At 42.0% G+C, this 24,921-nt stretch overlaps 1 protein-coding gene across 1 annotated transcript in view; it reads left to right on the top strand.

The window, feature by feature from the left end:
• ADARB2 (adenosine deaminase RNA specific B2 (inactive)) overlaps positions 1–24,921 on the top strand; it is a 307,953-nt gene that overhangs the window by 199,791 nt on the left and 83,241 nt on the right. Inside the window, exon 3 of the mRNA XM_059840017.1 lies at positions 5,885–6,789. Within this exon, the coding sequence (XP_059696000.1) occupies positions 5,885–6,789 (905 nt within the window). The remainder of the gene's footprint in view (positions 1–5,884; positions 6,790–24,921) is intronic.

Below are 24,921 nucleotides of genomic sequence, written 5' to 3'. Positions count from 1 at the left end.
AAGCCTAGCCCTGTACATGGTCTTTAGCACTTGTAAATGATGCTTTGAGAAAAAGGACATTAAAATGGGGATCTTCCCCTTGGTATATCCTTCTAGCCCCTAGCAAAAATTTACTCTGCTAGAGCTTGCACCTGAATCATCGTATTTCTTAGGCATCAACAGAACTGTCTAGTCCTCTCCAGAGCCCACTGATACTTCTGGTCTCAACAACAGCCAGGAACAAGGAGTGATGTAGAGTGTTGTCAAAAAGTGCACCCTTTTATTGCTACAAGCCTGCTGTCTCTAGTGCTGGGATTGCATGAAGCAGTGAATAATCATTCCCTGTTCACTGCTTAAACCTGTCTGCCTTTCATGGTGTAACAAGCCTATGCCTGTCCCTGATCTTTAAATGTGCCATCCCCACTTTGCCATTGGATCAAGGCAGATTATCACCAGCCACAGGTACTTTTGAATCCAGGTTCAGCTCTAGCAGGAGCACATGATTCCTGGGGATCTCGTTATGGAGTGCTGCCACAGGCACAGGCCCGGGGCAGCACACACCTCCCCAGTGTCTGCAGAGGGAGCTGATGGTCCCCAACACACTGATTTCAACCACTGCAGCAGTCTGGAAGGACACATTCCAGACTCAGATTCAATGTAGTGAGGAATGTTCAGTTTTGAGCATGTTGGTCAAATTCCTCTTCAGAGAGCATGAGGCCCCAGAGCTTTTGTTTCCAGTGTGAGATACAGCCTCACACTGTGAGACAGCCCTGTCTCTAAGAAAAAAGTGAATATCTCATTTCAGGAGGCAGAGCTCCAAGCAATCCCTCACCAAAACTATTTCCTTATTTTTGTTTTGAAAACTGTGTCTATTGCTATCATTTGTATTTCTTCAGGGCCTAAAATGTTCTGGCTCTGATTCAGGAAGGCGTGTCCTTAGGTCTGTCTCAGCCATGGGCTGCCCACATTTTCTGCTACATGCCATTCTTTGCTAACTTGGGCAGAGAGCACCAGAATTTGAGTATCAATCTAAGTGATTAGATCATTTGAATAATATCCCTCATTGGTAAGATCAGTAGTAGACATGGATTTCAGAGTTATTTCAGAGAGTTAGGTGGGCAAAGTATAGTATGTTCATTCTGGAGCAGCTAAAGACAATGGCAGTTACCCTTCACAAATTTTCATCTTCCTTTTAAGCGAAGTCCTGTACTTTTCTCACTGGTAGTGCTTCTCTCTGCAGTGTGCTGTTACACACCAACAAAGTCTAATGACACTGATTTTAACCACCTGAACCCTGTGAGCTGCCAGGGAGTGTTCACCAGCAACAGAGAAATCATGGCTTACCTAGATTTTTACATGAAGATTTAAAAACACATAAGTGTGTTTTCATGTGAGAGAGAAAAGAGTGATTTCCCTTGTTAGCTTCAAGTGTATCATTCCAAAGTCAAGAATATCAGCCTAAAAATCCCAGCAGAAACGTTCCCAATTCTTGGTTGGGAAATCAGTAAGTGTATGAAAATGCCATCTTGCTTGCAAGAGGAGACTGCCCTACATTGCCTTTGATGTCAGAGCTGTCGTTGGATAGGTGTACCATGGTTCTGGCTCCTGGGTTCATACCTACTACTCCTGATTCAAGATTTTTTGCTTTCAAGTATTCCAGGAGTTAGGGAAGTCAATCCTTCTAACACCTGCAGTCAATGTGATATAGATGAACAGCAAAGATGTACTCTACATAAGCAATCCATGTTTACTAAACATTTCTAAAGACAGTGACTGCCTGTCTCAGTTGAATCAGGACTTGGCTATAACACAGATATTGCAAATTCTTTTTTTTAATATCACAACTTTTTGATAATATGTCCATTGTGATTCAGTAGTAAAGATGCCAGCAAAAATGAAGATGCCGCCCACCACCTCTCCTTTCCCATCCTCCCTAGAAGTTGGCTTGGCAGCAGAATAACCTTCAACAGGAACAATATTATCTCTTCAAATGTAGCGTGGAGTATCGGATGGTTAGTTCTGCAGAGCCCTTAAGACCCAGAGACACAGTCACTGTCATTATTAGTGATGCATTATAGTTCTGAAATGCTCTTGATGATGCAAACTCTCTAGGTTAACTCTACTGTGCATAATGACCAAAAGGAGAAAAACATGAAAGAGCAGTCAGAATATTGAGGAATAATGCATAAATAAATGTATTTCACTAGCTGCTTTCCTTTCTCCCATTCAATTACTGAAGCAAATACAAGATCACAATGTCTCCCGTTGCCTGTGAAACTGCAAAAATCAATTAATCAAGTTACCTGGGGAGATATTACAGAGCAAAGCTGCAGGACTTTTTTAGAAATCTTACTAAATAAATTAGAAACTATTGCAAAAAACCTATATTTTCCTTCCTCCTTTTTTTTAACTCCATCCCCTTTCAATGTCATTATTCTCCAACCTTTCATCATGGGAGAGCCATAATTTATTATCTTTTTTTTTTTCCCAAATGTAAAGAATATATTTGGGAGAGTCAAGAACAAAGACATTATGAGAAATAACAAGACTGAAAATGATCCACAGTTTTGCATTTTCCCGTGTGTATCCTCTGACTTACCCCTTTCCTTTTAGTGCTCTTCATTTCTAAAATTGCTTGTGATTGTTCTATTACAGCTGCTTACAGTATTTATCTTGTGTAGTTTGGTGTCATTTGCCTGCTTTGTCTGATTTTCACAATAGAAGTACATGTGCCACCATTAGAGAGGTAATCTTATGTCTGCTACACAGAGGTCTCATAAAAGACACATTTCAAAGACTTCCTATTTCAAAGATACCTGAAAGTATAAAGTAATTTCCCATTTCCTGGCAGCTGCCAGGGATCACACAAGTCCATCAGGCTCACAGACTTTCTGAGGCACTCACTGAGTTTAGGCTGCCTCTGCTTTACAGGCCATGATGACTCTTGGCTGCTGCAGCTCCCACTCAGGTCTGGGCAGAACTGAGCTGTTTCCTGGTGTTTCAGGACCAGGTGCTCTGGTTGGCTGTAAGGACACTTGCACAGATTTTCTTCATTGTTACAAGGCTAAAACACACCATAAACACAGGCATGTCATCACTGTGCATGCCTGACTTTGTCCACACATCCTTTTTGCTTGATCTCTGGAAGTTTTACACTTGCATCTCTGCTTTTTTTTTTTCACTTCATCAAGGCAAACTCTGTTGGCCAAAACATGAACTAGACAATTTTATAGACCCAATTTAAGACAAATAAGTAATGATTATTTTGTGGTTTTAGTTGACCATTGTTTTATTGAGGGTGGTTAAGTTAAGATATTAAGGTCACACATTCACGTTCACAAATCCGCAGTTCTCTGGCCATTAAAGAAAAAACAGATGGAATAAGACAATATGAATGATAAACACAAATAACCTCTTGAGTTTTCCCATTCAGTGGTGCATAATCAATACAAATTCTTTTCAAAGCTGAATATTCTGAGAAGCAGGAGCTATCGTTCTTTTCATGCTTCTTGACTACAGTATCATTATGTACCATAATTGGCTCTGTAAAACCCTATTAGGTTAAGATGAGAGAGGAGGTGTGAAATACAGAACCAAACCTGTTTCCTGCTAAAAAAATATGTCTGCGTCAAAATATTTTGCCTTTGCATTACGAAATACACACAACTAAAGAGATATCTTCTGAGTGGGATGAAAATATGAGAAAGGGTCAGGACAGAAAATGGCCAGAGACACTGCCAATCTGGATAGAGGAAATTAAAGCTGATATTCCCTTTTCCTTCAGAGCAGAGTCTCTATAGATAGAGTTGTGAACTCAATGAGAAAACAGCACATCATCCTTGTGCCGTAGTTATCATGATCTTTTAAATGTCTTGTTTCCAGAGAGGTTGATTAAAAGATGTCATATTTTATACAGCTGAATACCGTATGATGAAACTTTTTTTTCTCTATTATGTAGGTCTTTTGCTTTTCTTTCCTTCCTCACCTGTCTTCATTCTGTCCCCTTAGCTTCAGAAAGTAAAAATTAACTAGTCACTAAAACCTTAATTTGTCATGTTCTGCCTCAGCAAAGCACTGCAGAAGAGAGCTCTTTGGTGATAATTCTGGTTAGACATAGACCAAGGCTGGAAGCTCAGTGTGTGCTGCAGAGCTTTCAGGAGAGGGAGCCCATTTCACTTCTGCAAATGGGCCCCCACACAGGCATTTGTGCCACAATTATTACTCGTGTCTAAGCAGTGGCCCTCTTTCTCTGGAACAACTTGCATGAGTGCAGACTTAGTGCTCCGATGGGAAAAAGTCTTTTGATATTAAATACAAGCGTAATATTTCAGGATACAAAGGAAGTTTTTAATCATGATGGCTGGTTCCACATGATCTCCACAGGCTCCTGTGCGTCTGTTGGCCCAGCCTGACCCTGGGGTGCAGCACAGACAGTGCTCCAGCAGGAGTTTCTCAAAGCTTAGCCAGCAGCTCACCCCTTACATCCTTACCAACTTACATTGTCAGAGTAGAGAGAAAACCAAACGTGGCCATGCCCCTACGGAAAGCGGGAGGACTCTCTGTCCCCTAAGGACCACAGGGACCTTCTCTGTGCATGGGACTGACATATCCTGTGCAAGTGGCATGATAGTGTCTGACAATAACAAACCAAAACCTGGGAAAGGCTCCATGCCCAGCAGTGTCTGGAGTAAAGCAGGCAGCTGCACAGTGCTCTGCTTGGAAAGGGATCAGATGCATCACTCCTGGGATGGGTTGCCTTGTAGGTTGGTTACACCCATATTCACTTTCTCCATTTATCTCTGTCCCAAGAAATGCAAAGGAGGACTGGAGGATGTGTCAGAGATGCAGGACATTTAAATAAACTCATCAGAAATTACAGAAATTTTACAGGATGGTTATTTAGCCAGCAGCACATCTTGTGTCTCATTCAGGACACCAGTGGGATGTCTCTCCATGCTCAGCCATGCCTCTGCTGTGGCACAGAGCACTCACTGCCTTGCAGCACACTGCACAGGCATGGTCCAGGGCAGGGAGGATTCATTGGTTCAACAGAGTGCTCCCCCTTCACAGCTCCCTACTGGCATTTCATTCCCTTCCTGGCACTCCTGGCAGTCACTCTCTCTCTCCTGTTGCTTTTCTTTGACACAGATCATCCTTTACATCAGTAATTGCTCCCATCATGATGTTCTGGCTTCTCCTGCTCTCACTGGGATTTATCTACAACTTTTGCAATATTAGTTGTTGCTGATGCAGAAACTAAGAGTATCTGCAATTGAGTTTGACAGAAAGGCACTCACTAAACTGCGATTTGAGTCCGGACCAAATAATTGTTTCAAATGCAATGAAGATCAGTCAGATCATTTCCTAGTCTGGATTCATTAGGTTGACAATGCAAGAGGCTATGGTGTGAGCAGAGACAGTCAATGTATTCATTGCAAATAGATTATTCAATGCATTGGCCCATTTTTCTGTTTGTGAATCATTTCTGATTTCTAATAATGTGTTCATAAGCATTCAGCCACATGGATTATAGAACAATTGTCATCCTAAGGGAATTTTGCAAACTACTTACATTTTACTAGCAATTATCAAGCAGATCATAAAAGTCACATGGCATCCATTATGCTTCATCTTTGAATGATGTAATCTTTTCTTAAAACAGAAGGCTAATGACTAATAGAAGCAGACCTTTAGGGACTAGTAAACATTCAGAACATGTGAAAAAACTGTGCTAGAAATAATAAACCAACCATTATACAGATATTTAAGGAAAACTTCTAAAAAGGGCTTGGCAACTATTTCTGTTTTTTTTTTTTCTTTTTTGGCTATTCTGACAGCCCTAGGCATAATGTCAGCTACGATGATGACAATTGTAATGTGAGTTGTTTCCTTTCTTTACTGACAGGTACCAGCAGTGCAGAAGTAAAGGAAAATCGAAACATTGGCAACCTGGAGGATCATCCAATAGCATCTACTGATAGGGCAAGAGGGGGAACAACTAGCAGTAAGAGGAAAAGACCCTTAGAGGAAGGCAATAGTGGCCATTTCTGCAAACTTCAGCTTATCTGGAAGAAAGTTTCATGGTCAGTGACACCAAAGAACGCTCTGGTTCAGCTACACGAACTCAAACCAGGATTACAATATAAAATGGTGTCCCAGACAGGTCCAGTGCATGCTCCAGTCTTTGCTGTTGCTGTGGAAGTAAATGGACTTACATTTGAAGGCACGGGCCCCACAAAAAAGAAAGCCAAAATGCGCGCCGCAGAGCTAGCTCTGAAGTCATTCGTTCAGTTCCCCAACGCCTGCCAAGCCCACTTCGCCATGGGAAACTGCATCAGCCCATCCACGGACTTCACTTCCGACCAGGCCGACTTCCCAGACACTCTGTTCAAGGAGTTCGAACCATCCACACACAGCCAGGACTTCTCGGTCTACAACCCCGTCAACAACGAGCTGCTCTCCACCGCCTACCGGCACGGGCGCCTGCTGTGCCACACGCTGGACCTGGTGGGCCACGCCAAGCCGGGCAAGCACCGCGCGGCCAAGGCCGAGAGCGAGAAGAACCCGGTGGTGCTGCTCAACGAGCTGCGCTCCGGCCTGCGCTACGTCTGCCTCTCGGAGACCGTGGAGAAGCAGCACATCAAGAGCTTCGTGATGGCCGTGCGAGTGGACGGGAGAACGTTTGAAGGCTCAGGACGTAGCAAGAAGCTGGCCAAGGGGCAAGCGGCGCAGGCGGCCTTGCAGGCCCTCTTTAACATTCGTCTGCCCAGCCACATTCCCAGCAGGAGTAAATGTCACCATTTGCCACAGGTGAGAGCTCCTGGGTAGCTGCCACCACATTGGAGGAACTCTTTCAAGGAGTGGGATCGGTATCGCTGTAGCTGTTGCTGGTCTTCCCAGTGGTTCCTCTCATGTTACAGCAGGTGTCATGCCACAAAACCACCCTTTTCCCATAGAAAGACTGTTCTGGTTTGAAAGCAAAACCAGTGAGAGACTCCAAGTCAGAAATACAATTTATTAGGAAAAGGGAAAAGGAAAGCCAAAATACATGCAATAATACAAAAGAAAAACCACTGACAAAGAATACAACCTGACACCCTGTTGGTCTGGGTGTTGGTAGTAGTCCAGTTGGATTGGTGGCTCCTGGAGTGGCAAATGTGGTTCTGATGGAGCAGTGATCCGGTAGAAAGGGTGTAGTCTTCCTCTGAAGATCCAGTGGAAAAGACAGCCGTTCCTCTGGAAATCCAGTGGAAAGACCAACTGCTCTGTCCCAAAACACAGATTATATCCAGGTGGGGATGCTTAGCTCCTCCCCCCTGGGCTCATATTGTTCTGAGTCCTGCTGTGGGTCCTTGATTGCCCATTAAACAGAAATGGCTCCCAAAGTGAGTTGTCTCTGAGTCATGCTGCAAGACATTGATGGGCCCATTGACAGGAAATAAGGAAAAACAATGCCCCTCATGGTTTCAGCAGCTCTTGAGGGTGGGAATAGAATACATCTTTATATTGTAATCTAGGACAAAGACCCACAGGCAAAAGCTTGGAAATAGTATCCTGAAATCATTGAGTACAATTTGAAGCTCATTCCATGGGAGGCATAAAGGAGAGGGCAAAATATCAGGGGAAATACCAACATTTCACTTTGCTATAGATAACAATAATAGTGATACAAGCAGAAAACTCAAGTAATTCTGTGGTACTGCGTCTTTCTTGACTGAGAGGAGCCCATATATAAAGGGGTGCTTCATCCCATCCTTTTGGAGTTAATATTTGATGAGGACCATGCTATTCAGAGGAGGTATCACTGATGAGGAATGTGCCTGTGTCAGAGAAATTCTGTCACTGGAAAAGTTAAGAAATTTTTTTTATTATAGTCTTACTATTGGGGATTATTTTTTGTTTAGTTGGTTTGATTTCAGGGCTTGGGTATTTTTGTTTTGTTTTTTGTTTTCCCATATGCCTCCAACAGCACAAGGTATACTGAAAGTTCTGAAGATTTCCTGGAACAAATGTAGAGATTACTGCTGTATTCATATAGAAAATATAGATCTGAGGTGCATACTTAGCACATGAAAATTTTGTAGTTGGTTGTGGCTTTAGAATCGGTTATTCCTTTTGTAACCCAATAATGGTTTGGTCCTCGGTTCCCCCCATGTACTTCCCTCACAATGGTCTCTCCCTATTGGAGCTGCCCACCCCCTCCCCTGCCTGTCATGGTAACCACCCCCCTTACCTCGAGAATTCTCTGTGTCAGTCATTCCTTAATTTGATGTATGATTTGCCCCTGGGGTTTTTCCCCTCCCCTGTGTGATCCTCAGTGGCTTAGCTGTAACCCATGCTTCTCCCTGGGTCCTTGCTATTGGTAAGCTTTGTGTCTCCTCCTATCACACCCACTCCCTTTATCAGCATCCCCCCAGGACCCAGCCTTTGTCACCTGACCCTAGCACCGCTTGGGAAGATTAAAAAATCCTTGGTTCCTATATGGGTGTCCCTCCTCCTTCCTTTGCTTCGGTACCTCGTAGCCAAGATCCTGCCTGCGCCACCCACGCCGCAGACGGTAACCACTGCCAGGGTTCCGGAGGGAATCCGGAGTGGCACTTCATGTGGCCATCTTCATCCGGGCCAGGGGCACCCAGCCGGGCTCCCGGACAGCCCCCGCAGCCGCGGGGAGAGGCTACAGTTGGTCATACACCAAAGACTATCTAAGCGTTACTCAGACTTGTGTCAATTTTCTGAGTTCACAGGAAGTCAGGATTTGCAGACGCTGGGAAGCATTACATGGGTTCAAGTAATTTATGGATTTGTTTGCACTACCAGAAAAAGTTTGATTCATCAGCACCAGGAGGTGATCTACAGCTACAAAGCTCCCTTTATGAAGGGAGCTGTTAATGTCCAGGATTTAATGCAAAGCACTAGGAGCACTAAGAGTCATTCTGCTGTTGGCTTGCTGTGAGACCCTAGGCAAGTCATTTAAATTCAATATGCCTGTAATAAAAATGAGCATATTATATAAAAGAACACTTCAAGATCCTTAACTAGTGTGTAAATGCAAATTATGAGTAGCAATTCTCATTAACATTAGTAAAGATGGTCATTATATGTTCAAGGAGTTTGATAGGAGATTAATCCTCTAGGTAACATGACTGCCTGCAGGACCCAGGAATTATAGTTGGTGACCCAGAAGTTTCCTTTCTATGTTTCCAAAAGGAAAACATGTTAAATGTGAGAAATTCTAAAATACGCCATAATCCTCCACTTTTCTTTTACTTCCAGGTTGCAAACTCCATGGACCATTGGGATAATAACATAGTTCAATAATAACAGTGATCTTCTAAGAGAGTGCTTTGCAGGCATTTTGGAAACCTTAACCAACATGCCGGTTTCACCTTTCCAGTGCTCCTTCAAAGTACACACAGTTTTAAATGAGATACCGCTAGTGTTTCCTACCCAAATGAATTCTGGTTATAAGTAATCCCGTTCTGGTGGTTGCTTTGCTGCCTCCAGTGAACTTTGCTGGGGGTGTCAGCAGGTAAATACCATGTATTTATTGACCTCTGGTTTGTCATGTTCTGAAACTATGCCACAAGGATCATTGCCTCAGTTCCTGAGCCCTCTGAAATATTCCCTGGTGTCTTGGCTTCACCCTCACCTTCTGCCTGAATATCACATTTTACTTCAGTCTCCAACTGTTCATTAAGTGATGTTCTCCAATGTATGTTCCCCTTTTTATGGCCTTTTCTCCTTTCTGTAGACTGCTGCCCTCCTTATCTTCTCCTCTTCACTGTTCTGGAAGTATAAATGTCAGTGAAAAGGTGTCACTGAACTTTCTCCATCAGTACTTCTTGAGTGGTTATGTATTGTCTAACTAAAAGATTACTTTTAATGCCAGCATTCAGCACATTAATTGAGAGATAAGCCTTAACACTGATTTCTTCTGACCTCCATACAAGCTGCTCTCATCAACAGATATAGCAGCTGTGACACAAAACCTGAGTTTGTGTTACTCGCTAAATCATAATTCAAATTGCACAGAAACCAACAGACTTATTTCCACTGACTTCAGCTTAAGCATTAAATCCAGAAGCATCTTCTCTAATTCTCACTCTGTAATGCTCATCAAGTGACTGCCTTTGCTCACTGCCTCAGTCAGATGTCCTTATGAGCTGGGCATCCAAACCATTGACATTTCTGCCTTGCTCATCAGGGCTCCCAGGGACCTGGTGTCCCTCAGCCTGGCCCCTGGGTGTGCCAGACAGACACTTTTCTGCTGACTGAGGGAGATTCAATGTAAAATGTCCAAAGAGGAACAACAAGAGGAACTACCCAAAGGAGAGTGTAGCCAGGTGGCGCTTGGCCTCTTCTCCCAAGCAACCAGCCGCAGGATAGAGGACACGGTCTCAAACTGTGCCAGGGTGGTTCCAGTTGGACATCAGAAAGACTTCCTTCCCTGAGGGGGTGGTTAAGCATTGGAATGGGTTGCTGAGGGAGGTGGTGAAGTCACCAACCCTGGAAATGTTCAAGAAATTATTGGATGTGGTACTTAGTAGTGTGGTTTAGTTGGCATGGTGATGGTCAGTCAAAGGCTAGACTTGATGATCTTGGAAATCTCTTCCAACCTAATGATTCTCTGACTCTGTGATTCTATATTGTCCAGTTTGTCCTGAGAGGTGCTGTCTACACAGGAGGCTTCCTGAACCACCAGGAAATGCACAGCATGGATGTAAATCCCTGTCACTTTGATCTCTTCTGATTCACGTGAAACAAAGGGCTACAAGAAGGGCAAAGCCAGAAATAGATAAACTCCCTGGGTCATCTGCAATCCAGCTTGCTTCTTCAGCTGCCTCTCACCATGAAAACTCTACACTGAAAACACACCATGAAATTCTGAGCACTTTACAATACCAGTGTTTTCTTAAAAGACCATTGCTGTGACTCTGACTTTCTTTCCCGTGATTGCTGCACAATGTGTTTGGGCTAACTGCAAAATGATACACAAAAGGTGAACAAAGGCATATTACAATTTACACCAGAAAAAACAATTAATCTCATAATTTAAAACCAAGGTAATTGAGATCATGCCTTCTTTACTGCCATCAGCAGTGCATCAATCCACTTCTGTGAGTCTCATGCAAGTATAACAGTAACTGGGAGATATGTGCACATGCCCATGTATAGGATGAAGAGAAGGTAGCTGAGATAACACAAGAACCACCTGAAATGGTAACAAGATTTGCCCGTCAGCCTGACGGTTCTTCTTCAACCAGATGTTTGATCTGTGCTAGGCACTGAAATGCAAGATATATATTATTGATGGTCAGAGACTGGGCACACAATGTTGATTGGAATAGCTAAGACAGGAGCCTGGAGAGCTACTAAACTCATGGCAGACATAAAGAGAATCAGGAGAATGGAAATTACAGCTCTTCACTGTACCTTGTATAATTCACTAAATATTAATCCTTGTTTCCTGACATAGTTGGTCTGAACTCATATTCTCCTCAAATAAAATGCAATTTCTTCAATTATAAGCTGTCATGGAAATCTGACAATTGTTTCTTCCCACTTTGCAAGCTCATGTTCTTACATTCCAGTACAGGAGGCAGCATCAGAGGGCACTGACCTAACCAGCCCTAATGAGTCTGCTCTGGTAGAAATTCATCCATACACTCCCAGGCTTTCCAAGTGCAATGTGCTCAGTTTAGGAGATCTAGGTGGCCCCCAGCTGCATCTGACCAACTTGCAATTCTTTTTCTAATCTTGCAGTCCTTCTAACCTGTCTTAGTCTAAATGGCATTCTTACTGCTGTAGAGCAATACCATTAATTAATACTGCCATAACAAATTAGTAAAAGAGGGATGCCTGGATTTCAAAGGAACCTAAATTAGAAAAGAATAGGTGTGAAAATCACATTCACTCTGCTTTGAAATGACTTAACACTGCTGTTGCTTGTTCACATCCAGCCTCTCCAGAGCAGTGGTTGTCTATTTATTTTAACAAAACCTCATTGTGTTTTGTGTGTGTATCATCAAAAAGAAGCAGGATTTCTCTCTTTGGCAAATACAGCTAACCTTTTGGATCCAGTTAAATCCCCTATTTGCCAAAAGCTTCATCTGCAGGCTAAAACAACCTCAATCCCACATTGCAGTGATTCTTTACTTTGATCAAGTCAAGGATTCCCACCAGTTAACTTCAGTGCCACCTTGGTGACAAGGTGGCATCATCATGGGAAGAGCAACCACCATGTCAGGGAATGCCACATACCCCACACTTCTCACCCACTCCCCTCCAGAAACCTGTTTCCCTGTGTTGCAAAGCTGGTTCATTTTCATGCACTGTCAGTTGTTTCTGTCTCCTTGATTTTATTTCTCTCACTATCCTCATTCACCAACTTCCTGACAACTGTGGTCTCTCGTCCATGTCACGGTTAAGCCAGGACCAAGGTTATATATATATGGCAGTGATATATTTGGCTCTAGTGTGAAAAGCAGCAGCACATGGAGCAGGCATTGAGCTTTGAGAAGCTGTTCCAACAGGTTTCTGTGAAAAGCTTTGTGTGGTTAACTGAGCAGGTACATAATTTTATAAACTTCTCTGTTTTCTCTGGCACAAAGAGAAACAGCTGGTGGGGTGTGTGTGTACCTCCTGACAGGAGAATGCTAGAAAGAGAAATGTTGGGGACCAGAGAGATGCAAATAACATTTGATTTTCAGCCATCTATTTCTTACTCTGTAGGTGGGGAAAGTTGCTTTTATAATCAGAGCTACGGGCAATCAAGAAATTTATAGGATTAGAGTTTCTTAAGCAAAACAATGGCAAAAGAACCAATTTAGAGGCACAGCATTAGTTTACTGGATACTGTTATTATCTTGGCTGCTAATTGGATTGTAGTCACTTCTAGGCTCACAGCTGAGTAACAAGGACCACCTCCTCACCCTTCATACAAGAGCAATATAAAAGATATTTATTGCCCCAGAGAGATTACAGCTTGAGTCTCAGATGAGGAAATTACTTTGCTTTAATATCTATAATCCATGCAAGATCAAACAGAGATGCAGAATGGCTACCTACATGGAATTACAGGAAATAAATTAGCAGGGTAGGAAGAACTCTGATCACTTGCTCTCACAGCATCAGCACACATATGTAGACACATTAAGGGGTTGCATATAAAAACCACTCATCACTGCCAAACAACACATAACTTTGCATCAGCTGGGCTCCAATAACCTTGCAGTTCTCTGCTGCAGAAAGAAGTTGGAGAAGTATCCATCTCCACGCTCCCTTGCCTCTCTTTTTTGCTCCTAAATTGCTGTTCTGTGTAACTCTCAGCCATAGATAACTGCAATCCCCAAAAGATTCCCCTGCACTCCTCTTTAAGTCCTATGTGATGTAGAGCATGCTCAGGGCTTTCAGAGCATTGGGTATGCTAAACAAAACTCTCCTAAATGAGATGTTAAATACTAAATGTACCACTCACCTAATTAATTATACTTAGAAGAACTGCAATAATCATGGTAATTACTTAATGAATGGCCAATCTTAATTTACAGAAGTGAAAAAATAATTGTTATATCTTCAAGGAAGAAAATCTATAAGGTTAAAAGGTGTTTTTCTGTGTAATTTAATTTTACAAGCAATCCAAACCTCTTCTTCCTCTTAAAAGAAAGGAAAATCAAAAGTATCTAATTTTCCCTTATAAAGAGTGTAAGGGTCCATGGTGATTACAGTGCATTCAGAGTAGTGTAAATCAGATTTAACCATCTAACTTGGCTGCTGGGTGCTTCTTTAGCTTTTTAGTTGTGTAAAATACTTCATACCATCCATGCATCCACAGAAACAGCACTTGATTTCTTCCCTTCAGATTCTAGATTGCATATTAAACATGTCCAGTGAGGCCCAGCCTGGATTCTGCTGACTTGTGCTGTTTACCTCAATAAACCAGCCTTGTCTATCCATGAAGCTGATGGTGTGGATCTGATTTGTGAAGAATTATTATTTGTGCAACTCATTATGTTGAGACAGTTTGTGCAGAATGATTAGGGCTCCAGCAACCAGCAGACCTAGTTGGTACACAAAAGCTGAATCCCAGTCTGGGGTCATCCAGACATAAAACATTCTTCTAAACCAGACACTCTTGCAGCTGTCAGAGCTGCTTCTGTTGTTTTCTGGCTTTGCAAGTGAGCTGGGGACACTTCAAAAAGCTCCCAGCAAGCTGGACCTTGTTAAAGCGGCCACTTAATCTTGGACTTGCATTCTGACTTTGTTTATGATGCTTCATTATTACCTACTAAATACAGCCATGATCGTTCTGCTCCACTAAATGAAGCTGTAATACAAGCGCCCAGAGTGAATTTTTCTTTGGTTGACTTCCATGAAAAGCCTTTTCTGTTTGAGCTGGAGTGTTAAAGTCATGCCAAAACCACGTTCTTTATCTATTTTTGTCTGTATTCACATCTAGGAAGTCTGTCTTAATTATTCAAGCAGAATTTTCCTTCTATGTAGAGTACCAGAGGCAAGCTCCTAGCATTTATTTTACGATGACTACCTCCCTCTTGTGGTCCTTGTGCCAGCCCTGTGGCAGGCAGATCCACTGTCCTGTGAAGGGAAAACTAACAACACAAAATGCCTGTGCACCTTGGCAGGGCCGTGGCTCAGAGCCTCCCAGAGATGCTGCTGAGAATCCCAGTGCCACATGTAGCAGAGGGACCACTCCCTCCCACTGAAAAGGGAACATCTTTTTCCACTTTATTTTTCTCTCAAATGCTAGCCTTTAAATAGTGAATTTGTGTAGTAGTCATGGAGAAAACCATCATTTCTCCTGCCCCTTTTTCTCAGGTAAAATGTCCACACATAGTGCTATGTGAAATGATTAAGTATACATGCACACACATGCAGAATAGTATGCAGGTCATAAAATTCAGTACAGGGAAAGTATTTAGGGCTTAATCTTAGGACTGCTGAGAAGTAATGGACAGAACAGACTTTGGACTTGTTATACTGGATGTAAAATTTGATTCATGTGTTTAGACATTTATACTACCAGAGAGAAGAGGCTGAAGTTCTTTGAGATAGTAAAATCCTTTGTTGTTCGCATAGTCTCTTAATACAAACATCTTACTAGTGAGTTTGGATTTTTAATGGAAGTAAAACTTTAAAGCAAGAGTGCTGGTTTTTGTTTTTTTTTTTTTTTGCACATACATGTTGTATGATGTGAACTTTAGTTAAGATAAAATATTTTTACAAATTTATGAGAAATAGAAAGGGGAGATAAATACATGTAATCACTAGAAAAGTGGGTGAATTATCCATCTCCATCATATTTTATTCAGTGAAAGCAGTGAACATTGTCTATGTCTCATGATATCCATCAACTTCTTAGACTGTATTCTAAGATATAAAATATTAAAGCATCCATTAAAATTTTTCCTCTACCTTTCATGCTGCAATATTATTTTTTTAAACAAATTCATGTTCCTTTTTCAGCCTTCTAGTTTTCTAATTGACAAGTCAGAGTCTAGATCCAAGCAAGCAGTTATTTCCTATTTGTCTTCTGAACCAGGGTAGGCATTTGATATGAAAATACCTAAGCATGATTGCTCTTAACCTACTTGTCATCACGTCTGCTGCAGACACCAGCCCCATAATCAGACCTGAATTCACACAATGGTACCTTAAAATCAGTGCTACAATGAGATGTCATCCAAATGCTACTGAAGCCATGCTAATTTGCAATTCCTTTTGTGCTGTCTCTTCTTGCTCTCTTTATCCAGTTCATCTTTAAAAACTAAAGGTGGAAAGAGTACATTCTCTGAGCAAACATAGTCAATCTACAAAATGAATGCAGTTTGGTTTGTTCAGAAAAATAATCTAAGCATCCCATGATCTCTACGTTTTCTGTTCCTGATGAGTGCTCTTCTTATTGAGTTCCTATTTTTGGGCCATCTTCTATGAACTGGGCACTAATGCTCATAGAAACAATTACAACCAACTCCTTTCCCTCCTATGTGGGTCATTGCTTTAATAGGTTGAACAAGGAACAATGTGTGTCCCCAAGGTCTGGTGGGGAGGGTGGAGACAGCCACACTGCCTTCATTTCTTCTTTGATAATTAGTTCTTATCCAAATTAACTCTGCCCTGTACTTTTAAGGAATAATTCTCGCAGGGATATTGGAGAATAAACTCATTACTCCTGAATGAGACCTCTCTTTTCTTCTACTCTCCTTGAAATGCACACAAGTAATTCTAAGTCCCAGTGCCTAATGCCCCTTGAGTATCCATCCCGTGGAGAACAGCTCAGAACAGCATCACAAAGATACTGCAAGGCCTTGGTTGTCCTGGTCTTTGCAGAGAAACTGTGTTCAAGAGAGGAGTAGAAATGCTCACTTAATCCTGACCCAGCTACACAGAAACCCTCTGCAAACCAAGCCAGTGGCCATCAAGATGGAGCAGACAAAAGAAAAAGCAGAGAGCAGTGGTTGGTAAGACAGCAGTCAAGTTTCTTGAAGGCTCATGGTTATGGCAGCAATGAGGGGCAGATGTGCTGGTTGATGCACACTACAGGACACAAATCAGAGACACTGAAGTGTTTGTGCCTGAGTATCAGCAATTTGCACAAAAAGATAAACATATCTCATAGCTTTTAAAACTGTTGTCAGAGCCAAAAGTTAGCAGGCACTGCTTGGAAAGCAGCATGAAAAGAGTGTCCAATAATAATGTTTATAGCAGCTCATAAGGCAATCACATAGAGAGAAGAGGAATTATCCATGAGGGTCACTGGCCTGGAAAACAGCTGCTAAAGGCAGTCATTAGCTCTTACCAAAGAAAACCTAAAAAAGCCATGGCATATTGATTCCTGTGGATAACTGAGCTTGCAACTCTGCCCAAGAGTTTTGCTATTCCCAGCAAGGAGTGACAACACATTAAAACACTGTCATATTTTGCTGGCATTGCCTGTTCTCCCTTCAGTGCTCAATTAAATCCAATCAGGAATTTTTCCTGTATGGATTCACATGGACATTAGGACAACAGGGGCATGAGTTGTTGACATAAAGATATCTCCATGCATTCTGTGCCTGACTTCTTCAAAAATGTACCTGCAGTGCTGAAGCAAATCCCTGCTGATCATAATTCATGGCTCTGTGATGGTTTGGCATAGCCTAAACTATCAACATTTACTCTGGCAAGTATCTCATCATGTCCAGAGGAGTCTGTGGACTGTATTTTTCTTCTACTTGTTGCTGGCTATTAATTAGAGAAGAGAGCAAGACATCTTAAAATTTATTTTTTTGCTAAATAAGCTATTTTACTCAAATACAAAAAAAAAAATCTAAAAACAAAGCCACAAAGTACTGCCATATGAACTGTCAAGAAATTATTATTTTCCCCTTCCTTTGTTTTTTCTTTATTTAATGGATATTTTTGGTCATGATCATAATACTACTGATAGGACATGTCCTCTGCTTTTGCAAAAGCCTTCAGCTGCATATTTTATATTTTGACTTTGAGAGAGATAAAAGTACAAGAGGAACAGGCTGCTGCTGCCACCATGCTCTGGAGAACACTGATGGGAAGAAATTAATAGCATTCCCCAAAACACTGAAAAGCTACAGTGCATAGATTTTTCTTTTAAATCCTAGATTCATGAAAAAAAAAAGTAACATGACTTTCAAATTTACTAGTCTTTGATATAGATATTTTGAATTTTTTCCCCTTATGAATAGGCAGGAGCCTAAATTTATATCTTTGCCTGCATCTCTTCCTGGACATTTGTGAACTTAGAGAGATCTTAAGCCCTCCTCTCTCCAAAAGAAAAAAAAAGTTAAAAAAATAACATTCTCCTTTATATAACAAAAATCAATCAAGAAGGCCAAACTAGATAGTCTTTACAGGCAGACTAACATCTTGCAATGAAACAGAGCTAAAATCTGGCAGACATCTGAGCAAAGCAGCCCCGTGGCAGACCAGGAGCAACTTGTGCAAATCCAAGGAAACTGTTGGGGAGCCCTTGATAACAAGAGGTCACCAGATAAACCAGCCAATGAGGCTGAACTGAGCAGAGGGAAAAGAAGGAAACTTTGCAAAGACAAGCTGGAGGGAAAAAAAAAAAAAAGAAAAAAAGAAAGAAAAAAAAAGAAGAAGAAAAAAAGAAGCTTCCAGGCTGCCTTTGGCAGAAATTGATCCAAACAAACTAAGCACTCCTATGTAGTGGTTAGCAGCAGTTGGTTTTTTCTCCTCCCTTTCAAACCATGAGATGCCAACAGGGGGATCAGCACGGGCCACTTGCCTCTGCCAGGCTGTTACCCACTGTGCAGGAGCAGGGCTGCTCCCAGCTGCAGATATGAGGGCACTTGCAGGAGTCAGGAATAGAAGCTTATAATAAAGAAATTACTCCCTTGAGGACCTGGGAACAGTTTTTATGAAGTGAGGGGTGGAGTTTAGCCCCTTGGTGAAAATCAAGCAAAAACCACAAATGTGGGAAGGAAACTGTTGGAGTTACAGCAGTCTTGAAGTGAAATCCTTGCAAAGGCAAGCATAGGGAAATTCTTTGACAGTAATTTGAGTTGTGTTTTGCTACCTATGCCATGTACTGTATTCTGGGAGCTTTTTTTTTTGCACATATACCTGCTACCATAGCAAATATTAAAAGTCCTTTTTGTGGCTGGGAGATTATGGTGAGTAACTGAACCAACATAAACTAAATTTTCCCTGAAATATGTAGAACAAAACAATGTGGGCAGATAATACCTTTATTCCATATTCCCACAGGCATAAACCAGAGCAGAATTTGAACCTGTGGATTTATAGCAAATAAAACTTACACTGAAATATGTTGCAGCTGTTTCTCATTCCATCCTGCAGCTGATAAATAGCTAATCTCCAGTTCAGGCCTCTCTATTTAAATAAGCACACTAAAAAGTTGAGCTATCTCTGACTGAACTGCTTCTGCTGAATATCCTTAGCTCACTGCTTCTGGTCTCTATTAAATGCAATTCAGATAAATTCTGGCTTCTACTAGTATTTGTTTCTCTCTTGACACAGCTGGTGTCAGGTCCCACTTAAAGCTTTCAGACCAGAAGAAAAATCTGAAAAAATACATTATTTAGTAAGCATAACTAAGCATCACTAATACTAGGAGGACAAAGGATTTCTTCTGTATTAGCTGTGAACAAATTGCTCTCCATGGGCAGCCTCACCCCTGCCATTAAAACTGATGATTTTGCAGAGCAGTGACCAAAGAGGGACTACATCTTCCCTGAAGCACAGCTGAGACACCAAGCAAGAGCTGTCAGACACCCTCGACTTGCTCCATATTCTGCTTACCTGCTCCTCTGCTTCAGAGCTGCCTCTCTCCCTGCTGGTGTCAGGCAGCAATCTGGCTGCAGGCAGGGAGTGGGCAGCTCTGCCCCTGCCAGGGCACAGGCTCACAGGTGTCTCCCAAAGTGCTCTGCCTTATTTCCCTTCCCAGCTCTGCTGGTTCCCATTTTCTGACACTCCCTTTATCAGGAGCGATCTCTCTCCCAGCACACCCCAGCCAGGCAGCAGCAGGCTGGAGCTGCAAGGAGGCAGCTGTGAGAACAATTCAGTGTGATTTTAGGTTAAATGTCAGCTGCCCCATCCTTGTGATAATAGCTGGCATTAGAGCACATTAACACAATTGCACTTGCTGCAAATTAACAGCGATCGGTGCAGAGGCACAATATCGAGTGCAATAATAATACACATGTATGAAAAGCAGCATGATCACTACCTAATTAATTAATAACAGGTTACTGATTAAAAGGGGAGCATTTGGAGCTAAATGTGTCCTTGACAACACTAACAGGATTGGTTTAGCACTGATTGTATTTTCCAATAAGACACAGAAGTGCAAATAATTGCTTCCACTATATCATGGAATTAGTTCCATGACAGTTCAGCTGATTACTTCAAGGTTTTATCTGTGTTTTGTAGCTGCAAGATCAGCTACCATTTTGCACCTTACCAGCTGGTAGTGAAACACTCTTCTGTTTACATGTAGTGCATGTAATGTAGCAGGAGGAGCAGAATCAATACTGTAGATATACACAGTACCTGCACCACAAAGGTTACCACGCTCGGAAAACAGCTGATGAAAACTTGAGGTAATGAGCTGAAACATCCTGCAAGTAATTCCTAGCAGCACTAAAAACAATAATATAACTTTGCCTGACGTGGGTAATCCTCCACAGAGTGAGGGAAGCATAATTTTTTCTGGAAGGGAGTTTTGTGGTCCACTGAGGGTTTGAGTGAGATATGGGATATACCTTATAAGTGAGGAGTGGCTCGTAACTCAGGAGAGGTGGAACCTAAATGAAGTCACAGAGGTCATTCTTATTTTATCACTGGGGAAAATGTGCCCTATATATCACAGCTTTTTCATACATTTAGTTTGTGGGATAATTCTAGGTACAACAAAACGTTCTCATTTTTTCATCTTGTATTTCATGAACAGAAAGCTTTTAAAACAACTAAAACAATTGCAGAGGGACCATTTGCTATGCAAGTCCAAAGTTAGGCTTCTTTATGTGAGTTTAATGAAGTACATGGGAACTCTGTGGTTTGTTTAGGGTATGGAGCTATCAGTTAAATATTTTTGCACATTTTTCCATACATTTTTTGCAGCAACTGCAGTGCAGAATCTAGAAGGGTCAACGAAGCAATCAGAGAAGTTTGCTCATCCTTTTATCTCCTTTCATGGTAGCAGCCATTCATGTGATGTGAATATTCTGCAGAAGAGATTTCTGTGCATGTTTTCAGGCTGCTTTCCAAATTAGTTTTCTGTGATCAGCTTTCTGCTGCTCTTAGCAATCCTTGAAACTGTTCAACTGTATTTGATAGCATAAGATATCTCAAGGCATTCATTCATCTATACAGTTTAAAAATAGGGACTTTGAAGGAGCAAGAGCAACCCAAACTTGTCCTGCACAGGGGTCAATGCAGTCACCCCCAAGGCAGCAGCAAGCAAGCCAGGCAGCATGGTGGCAAGACATACAGAGACATTATGATATCTCCATTTTGTCTTATTTCTTATCTTCTCAGGAAGGGGGCCTATGCACTCTCTTTTTTAGAGGTATGATTTAATTTGAGCCTGAAGAACCACAGAGGGTGATGGGTTCCTGGTGGATGGAGAGGCTGAGCCCATGTATTGGTCTGGGACAAAACCTGAAAGTGCAAATATGAGGGCAGTCATCTCAGTGCTTGCTTGGTGGGGCCAAGGAAGCAGGCAAGAAAAAAAAAAAAACAGTGCTTCTTTTATTTGTACCTGTGTAGGTAACCCAAAAGTGATCATCAGAGTTTAAATGTAGTGTAGTAACAGCTGTGAACAATTTCACTGTTTCTCAATGCAGAGTGTTCCCAGTTCAAAAGACTGTCAGTAGTCATAACAAAGCTATTTCTCCTTTTCTCAGACAGTAAGATAAATTCAGACATAGAATGGTTACATTATCCTTTTTTTCTAACATATCTAGTTCTGATTGCTGACAGGCTTTATTAGCAAGAAGCAGAAAGGTTGAGAAATGGTTGATTAGAGGTTCAGCTGTAAACTGGAAAGATCGTTAGTCAGATGTCCATTGATGAATCTGTTGTGGTACATTTGTTATAGGATAGATGGGGCAGGTGTTAAAATCCTTATTTAGCAAAATTGAAGCCAATCAATGTTGACACTGGATTAAACAGGAGTACTTGTTGCATTTGGCAGCTGTGAAGGGGGTTGCAGTTTCTTAGGGAAAGGGGGAAGTCCACAATGCATCTGCAGGGTTATGAGGTTATCTCATGGTACATGGGGTTATGAGCCATGTATCATGAGATGAATGAGCCAGTGTTAGGAGGAAAATGAGTGGGTGTCTGCTTTTGGCTGGGATAGGCTTAATTTTCTTCAGAGCAGCTTTTATGGTGCTGTGGTTTGAATTTGTGAACAAAACAGTGTTGATAAAACACCAGTGTCTTACCTGTAGCAGGGCAGGATTTACACAGCATAAAGCTTCTCTGCTTCTCACCCCACCCTACCAACAAAATGCTGGGGGTGCACAAGAAATTGGAAGGGGATATAGCCAGGACAGCTGGCCCCAACTGACCAAAGGGATATCCCACACAATAGCAATAGCAATAGCAGCCTGGGGAAGAAGGAGGAAGGGGGAAAACTCAAGAGTTAAGGCATTGCATTAATATTAGACCAAATAAACTGTCTTCAACTCAAGCCATCAATTTCCTCACTTTTACCCTTCTGATTCTCCTCCATATCCAACTGGGAGGGAGAGAGGAAGGAAGCAGCTGTGTGTGACTGAGCTACCTGCCAGGGTAAACCCATACCAGTAGCACAGGGACACAACTGTGGGAAGTATATAAAGTCACCATTTATAAATCTGCATTGACATGCTGGCTTTCACTGAAGATAGTGGAAAAATTTTGTTTGGTACAGGTTCCATGTTAAAAAGCTACACTTTGGGAATATTTGTCCAAGAAAATGCTGAGATAGTGTAACTTAAAACCTGCATTGATGGCTGTTCTTAGAAAGCTGCCTGGTTTCCATTCAAACCTTGAGGGGCTAATCAATAAAGCATAATTATCTCCTCTGTTTATAGGGTGATGTTTGTTCTCAGTTTGAATTGAGAACTATTGAAAGGACATACGAGGAAGACCTGAATGTATGTGTCAGGATCAATTCAGAGTTTAAATTGCTTATAATGGCTTTTTAATGTCAATGCAGATATCTCTGAGTAGCCTAAAGAGAGGGTGACAAAAAAAGTAACTGGCTGTGTCACCAGCTAGTTTTGCTTTTTTTATTTAAAGGGATATTGTCAATAGGAAACCTAGGCACAGAGCTTAGTATAGGTCTAAATATAGCACTTTGCATCTTGGTGACGCAGCCTGTGATTGTTTTATTAATTTTAGCTTTCTTTTCTCCCTGATTGCTATTGGAAGACTCAATTTAAAAAAAAAAGAAAATATGATCACTAATTACACTAGTTATGGAATTTGTTGAAAGTAGGAAGTGGGTTATAAAAGGTTTTGATAAATGGGATCACAAAACAGCTGAGGTTGGAAGGAATCTCTGGAGATCATCTAGTCCAGTTTCTGCCCAAGCAGGACCAGGTACAGCAGTTGTTCAGGCTCATGACCACTTGTGGTTTTGAGTATGACAACAGATGGAGACTCCACAACCTCCCTGTGCAGGCTTCTTGCAGTCAAATTGAATTTAAGGTTTTAATTTGCGCCCATTGCCTCTGGCCCTATCTCTGGGCACTATCAAGAAGAGCCTGGCCCTTCATTCCCTCCCATCAGGTATTCTGTACATTAATGATATCCCACTGAGCCTTCTCTTCTCCAGGCTGGACAATCCATCTCTTGCAGCCTCTCCTCCTGTGAGAGATGCTCCAGTCTCTTGATCATGGCCCTTTGTCAGACTCAGTCCAGTATGTCCATCTCTCCCCTTTTCTGGGAGGCCCAGCTCCAGCCCCAGCACTCCCAGTGTGCCTCACCAGTGCTAAGCAGAGGAAAGGATCATCTCCCTCGACCTGCTGGCAGTGCTCTTTCTAATGCAGCTCAGGAGGCTGTTTGCCTTCTTTGTCAGGAAATCACACTGCTGGCTCATGGGCAGCTTGTTATCCACCAGGACCCCAAGGTTCTTCTCAGCAAATCTGTTCATCTGGTCAGCCCCCAGTCTATCTGGGTACCTGGGGCTGCTGTTCTGCACATGCAGCACTTGACACAGCTCTTTGAGAAATTCATGAGGTCCTTGTCAGCCCATTTCTCCAGCCTGTTGAGCCTCCATCCCTCTGGATGGCAGCATGGCCCTCTGATGTATCAGCCACTGCTCCCAAAGCTGCATCACCAGCAGACTTGCTGAGGGTACACTGCCCCATCATCCAGATGACTTATGAAAATGTTAATAGCACTGGACCTAGTGTTGACCCTTAGGTACACCATCAGTGATATGCCTACAAGTGGCCTTTGTGGCCCTGTTCCTACCCCTCTGGTCCCAGGATTTCAGCCAATTTTCAGTCAAATTCACTGCCCACTAACCACTTAACCAATATGTTGTCAGCTTGTGCATAATGGTGCTGTGGAAGATGGTGTCAAAGGCTTTAATAAAGCCAAGGCAAGCAACATCCACTACTCTCCCCTCATCCACAAGCCAGCCACTTCATTATAGATGGCTATCAGGGTCTCTCAAGCTCAATTGCCCTTTCATAAATCAATGTACACTGTTCCTCAGTCTCCTTCTTGTCCTTCATGTTCAGAGAAACTTTGGAGGAGGATTTTGTCCACTACCTTCTTGGAGGTTGATGTGAGACTGCAAGGCTTGCAGTTCCCAGGTTCTTCCTTCTAGTCCTTCTTGAAGACAGGAGTAACATTTGCTCTTCTCTAATCTTCAGGAAGCTCTATCAGTTGTCATGAGCAGGAGCAGGATAGAGCAGGTTATTTTTGGTTTGGTTTTCCTCTCAGCAGCATGTTACTGAGCTACTTTCAATATGACAACACTTCCATGGTCAGTGCTGTGCTGGAAGCTGGATGAGGAGATCAAAACAGCCCTCTCTGACTTTAAAATCTTTGGGTTTGAAATTACTCATAATACTGTCAAGTCAAAGGCAACTGATAAAAACACAGTGCCTTTTTTGTAAGTGGATCATGTCCCTTTAGCATGGTTATTCAGTAGTCCTAAACACTCTTGTTAATAATGTGTGACAGGCAACTGTGATGGGAATGCTTCATGATTGCTCCTTATGCGATATCATGCTGGGATTGCAGACCCATGCTCTGCTGTTTTGTTATCTGTACTTCACTTCAGACATATTTTATTATAGTACTTTAAAAGGAAGAATGGAACATTTTATATTTTCCTGCCAAACCCCTTCTGTCTGGTTTTTTTTTCCCCTTAAAGAATTGTTTTTATCTTCTATCTTTTCCTGTGTATCATATCATTAT

This window comes from Haemorhous mexicanus, chromosome 1 (assembly GCF_027477595.1).
Source record: "Haemorhous mexicanus isolate bHaeMex1 chromosome 1, bHaeMex1.pri, whole genome shotgun sequence".
In the NCBI taxonomy this organism is placed as follows: domain Eukaryota; kingdom Metazoa; phylum Chordata; class Aves; order Passeriformes; family Fringillidae; genus Haemorhous; species Haemorhous mexicanus.
The sequence above is the reverse complement of the archived record's forward strand: the minus strand, read 5'-3'. Positions and strand labels throughout refer to the sequence as shown.